Source organism: Populus euphratica, unplaced genomic scaffold (genome assembly GCF_000495115.2).
Source record: "Populus euphratica unplaced genomic scaffold, PopEup_1.0 scaffold549.1, whole genome shotgun sequence".
Taxonomy (NCBI): Eukaryota; Viridiplantae; Streptophyta; class Magnoliopsida; order Malpighiales; family Salicaceae; genus Populus; species Populus euphratica.
In genome coordinates, this window is record NW_011500426.1 from 77,870 (window position 1) to 82,249 (window position 4,380).

The following is a 4,380-nucleotide window of genomic DNA, read 5'->3' on the forward strand; positions in this document are numbered from 1 at the left end:
TTGAATTTAAAGTTTTTAAATTCAATTATGCCTTCTTAATTTAAAATCAAAATTCCATCTCGCCTATATCTTTTATTAATATAACTGGACATTATAAATGTATATTAATTATTTTCTTATATAAACAATGATTATTAGTGAAATGGTGCGTGATTAACCTAAATATATATGCTATAGTGTTATTTATCATCGATTATATATATATATATATATATATATTTCAAAAATAAAATAAAACAGAAAAAAGAAAAACCTCTTGTGAAAATTTGGATAAGCCACGAGGGTATTATAGTCATTAAACCACTTCCCTCATTAACCCCAGCTGATGCATGGAACTAAACCCCCTAAACCCCCCTCTCCCTCTCTCACTATTTATAGAGAGAGAAACATACACTGAGTCAACATATCTAGTGAGAGAAACAACCCAGAACCCAACAAAACACAAAACAAAACAAAACAAAACCCAGTTTTCTTACAGCCTCAAAAGCATGGCCACTCACTTGCCTGATGATTTCAGGTGTCCAATTTCTCTAGAAATCATGTCCGACCCGGTTATTCTCTCTTCGGGTCACACCTTTGACCGCTCCTCAATTCAACGGTGGCGCGACTCCGGCCACCGTACTTGTCCAATTACCAAACTCCCCTTGCCTGAGCACCCTCGTCTTATCCCCAACCACGCCTTGAGAAGCCTGATTTCCAGCTTCACCATCCCAAAATCTCAACCAGACCCCGACCCGTGTCGGAACCTGAACCCGGACCAATCGAAGAAATACCAAACCCAGCTTCTAATCTACACTCTCGTGTCCCCATCTTCGACGCTGGAGTCGAAGCTTCACTCGCTGAGTGAACTCACTAGACTCACCAAGCTGGACTCGGGACCCCGCCGCCAACTTACCGAGTCCGGTGCTGTCTCAGCGGTTCTAAACTGTGTCAACTCGACCGAGTCGGAAATCCAAGAGAAAGCGCTGGCCCTCCTCCTTAATCTCTCTCTGGATGATGATAACAAGGTGGGCCTTGTCGCTGAAGGTGTAATTAGTCGGGTCATAAATGTTATCCGGGCTGGGTCGGCAAGTTCTCGGGCCATCGGTTGCACAATTTTGACGAGCTTGGCTGTTGTGGAAGTAAACAAAGCTACAATCGGAGCCTACCCGAATGCGATAAAAACGCTTATTTGGGTTCTTTATAGTGGCAAAGGGCGTGAAGTGAGAGAAGCAGCCACTGCATTGTATGCAATTTGTTCATTTGTTGATAACAGGAAGCGCGCTGTGGAGTGTGGGGCTGTGCCAATTTTAATGAAAATTGGTGGGATGGGGCTGGAAAGAGCGGTGGAAGTTTTGAGTTTGTTGGTGAAATGTAAGGAAGGGAGGGAAGAAATGAGGAAGGTTAATGGGTGTTTGGAGGTTTTGGTTAAGGTCATCAGGAATGGGAGCGAAAGAGGGGTGCAATGCGCGCTTTTGACGTTGAGTTGTTTGTGTTGTTTCGCTGAGGAAATGCGTGTTGAGGCGGAAAAAGAAGGGGTTTTGGAGATTTGTGTTGGGTTTTTGGATGACGAGAATGAGAAAATTAGAAGACATGCTTCAAGTTTGGTGCAAACTTTAAGTGGTAGGGGGTAGCATGAAGAGATTGTTGGTGGAGGGTGAAGAGTCTTTTGAGGGATGGAGGTGGATTTTGGGGTTTGTTTTGGGGATGTGGGCTTATTTGGGTTTGTTGGATAGTTTCGTGTACAAACAAAGGAATCAGAGGTTTGATAGGGGATATTGGATATGTTTTTCTTTTCTTTTCTTTTTAGTTTTGTAAATTTTAATAAGTCAAATCTCTGAAATTTAATGGTTGTAGTTGAAAAGGTTTCAAATTGGAAAATTGTCTCCAATCTACTTTTAATTATTGCCATTTCCTTTCCTTTCCTCTTGTTTTTTGAAGGGTTTTACAGTTTTCTTGATTTTGATGTTGGCAAAGGAGCAAATTTATTGATATGGCAACTGTTTCTGTTCTGTCAAGTACTGCGATTGAAGATAGTTTGAATGCAAAAGGAAACAATAAGATATGGTAGCTATGCTGTTTCTACGTTATAACATGTTAAATCGGATCCTTTTAAGCTCAAGCCAATGATTTAGATGGCATTTTCTAGAGTTTAAAACTTCAGCTCATCGGCATTGTTCAACAAATTTGCCTCATCATTGCTGTCATTCCTTCCCACCGATGGTCTTGGTGCTTTCTTTATTTTCTTGAATGCATCCATTGATTTACTCTCTTTTTCGCATTTTTGACCTTGCTTGGATTGCTATTGTTTGTTATGTTGAGACTGCAAGGTAGGTTATGGGATTGGGATGAACTCTTGCTCCTGTTATCTATACAATTGTGCATTGACATACCGGCATGCTTAGGTATCATGATAGTCTGCTCAATACTATAGGTCTTATGTTACGTTGTTTAATGTCTTGTGTAGATATGAATCTATGGATTTAATGTCTTGATTAACAATAGTTGTCTGATAGCCAGGCATGTGGATGTTAATATTTGCAGAGATTTCCTTCTTGTCCCTCAAGGGTTTCGTGTTGTTGTAACTTGGTTTTCTCATAGTCCAAATGATTTTGCTGAAATGTGATTATCTATTGCTCCTTTTTTTCACTGATCACTGCCATGTTGTGTTCCATTGCTCAACAATTAAATCCAGAAAATTGCTTGCTTCGGGAAGTTGCAATGTTCCCCCCCTTTTCCTTCGAGTATTGTTTAGCAACTTTCGTTGACTGGTTTAGTTTCATAGAGCTTGTTTTCAATGAGTAGCATGCTTTAATATCCTTAGCTTGTGTGAAGTGTGTGCCCGTTATCTTGACCAGTTAAAGGCATGTATATACATACTCATGCATTTACAAGTGTAGGAAGGATGGACTTGTTATTGCAGTGTAGTCAGCCTGAAAGTAAAGATTAGCTGAAAGGCATTCAATGCAGAGATTAAATGAGGAAGGGTGGTTTGGCTGGACCGTCAGAATACTATTGTGTAAGGTCTATTTGGCTCAAATGCATATAAACTCTAGGATAACTGCATGCTCTCTACATATAAGCTACACATAAAGCTTAAATCTACTGTTAAGTTGCTGTTGCCGCATTGGTTGGCAAGTCTTGGTTTTGTTTATCATTCTCACAGGAAAACTTCTGGTGAAGTTGGTGATAGCAGCTTGATAGTGGTTTAGATCCTGTTCAAGTCACAGGTAGTAGCAATGAAGCATCTTAAATTATTATATTTATAAAACCGAGGAAGCTTCTTTGTTAGCCAATTTTGACTTGGTCGGCAACATGTTTATCCTGCTTTGGGTAGAAAGCCGGCTGATGACATTGAACATGCGAATGTGTCTTTGGGTGTAAAAGTCGATGGTGAATTGGATTTCTTTTTGAGAATAAGAGGATAAACTTTTCTTGTTTTTGTGTTGAATATTTAGGTAGGCGTGGATTAAAGTAAGTGGTAAAAGAAGCATCAAGCCGAAGTGAATGTCTCCAACAAGTAAAGTTCCTGCTTTCACTTTGGTGTCTCTCTCATATTGGTAGAAAATAAGAAAGGGCCATTGAGTGCTCATCCACTGGTGTCTCTCTCAGCTGATTTGTCTCTCATCTTCTTTAATATTTCTCGACTTCTTCCTTATCCTTTTCTTTACTTTACAGAGACATTCCCCAACAAAACAAACTGCAATACCGATGCAAAAATGCCAGATTGGAACGAAGCAGGGCTTCCAATGGGATTTTGGATATTTGAGTTGTTGGTGTCCCCTCAGTAGGTTGATGAACTATATGATGGTAAAGTGTTCACTACCTCTTTCTGGTCTGTCGCCATCGAACACATGTTGTCTAGCGAGGGGCCGCTGAATTTAGCCAAAGCCAAAGTAAGGATCGAACTATATGCAAAGATGCTCTACTATCTCTTACAAAAATAAGTAGCTTTTGGTACATGGAACATGATTGGATTGTACAGGACCTTCATGGTTATTGGTATTTCATGTTTGGTGCGACCAGGACAAAAATAGTTCTTGTTTCGTATCATGTCCCCTGTTTCTATCCTCTCTCTTTCGTAGAACTGCATGTTCCATGTAGTTTTACGCAGTTCCATCCTGTATGATTTTCGTAGAACAGATGGAAGGTTACTGATCACCAAGTTAATCTAGTTTAATTCGGTTCAAATTACAACAACATTGTTTTGAAGAACTTTAACTGGGTCAATCAATTGGATTACAGATTGGTTTTTAAGAAACTTGGCCTGGATCATGAGTCAAGATTTGGGTCGACTAAACAATCTCGAAAGATGAACCGAGTTACATCCATTGAGAGTCAAATAACTTAACACTCAAAACAAGGCATCCACCGAGAAGAGCACCCATCACCAGCAGTGCA

The 4,380-nt window shown here is 40.0% G+C and overlaps 1 protein-coding gene across 1 annotated transcript; it reads left to right on the forward strand.

Moving 5' to 3' along the window:
• The first annotated feature begins 342 nt into the window (after positions 1-342).
• Positions 343-4,037, forward strand: LOC105114601 (U-box domain-containing protein 8-like). Its single transcript, XM_011011194.1, has 2 exons — positions 343-3,499; positions 3,658-4,037. The coding sequence occupies exon 1, from the start codon at positions 489-491 to the stop codon at positions 1,611-1,613; it is 1,125 nt and encodes a 374-aa protein (XP_011009496.1). The 5' UTR covers positions 343-488; the 3' UTR covers positions 1,614-3,499; positions 3,658-4,037.
• The last annotated feature ends 343 nt before the right edge of the window (positions 4,038-4,380 follow it).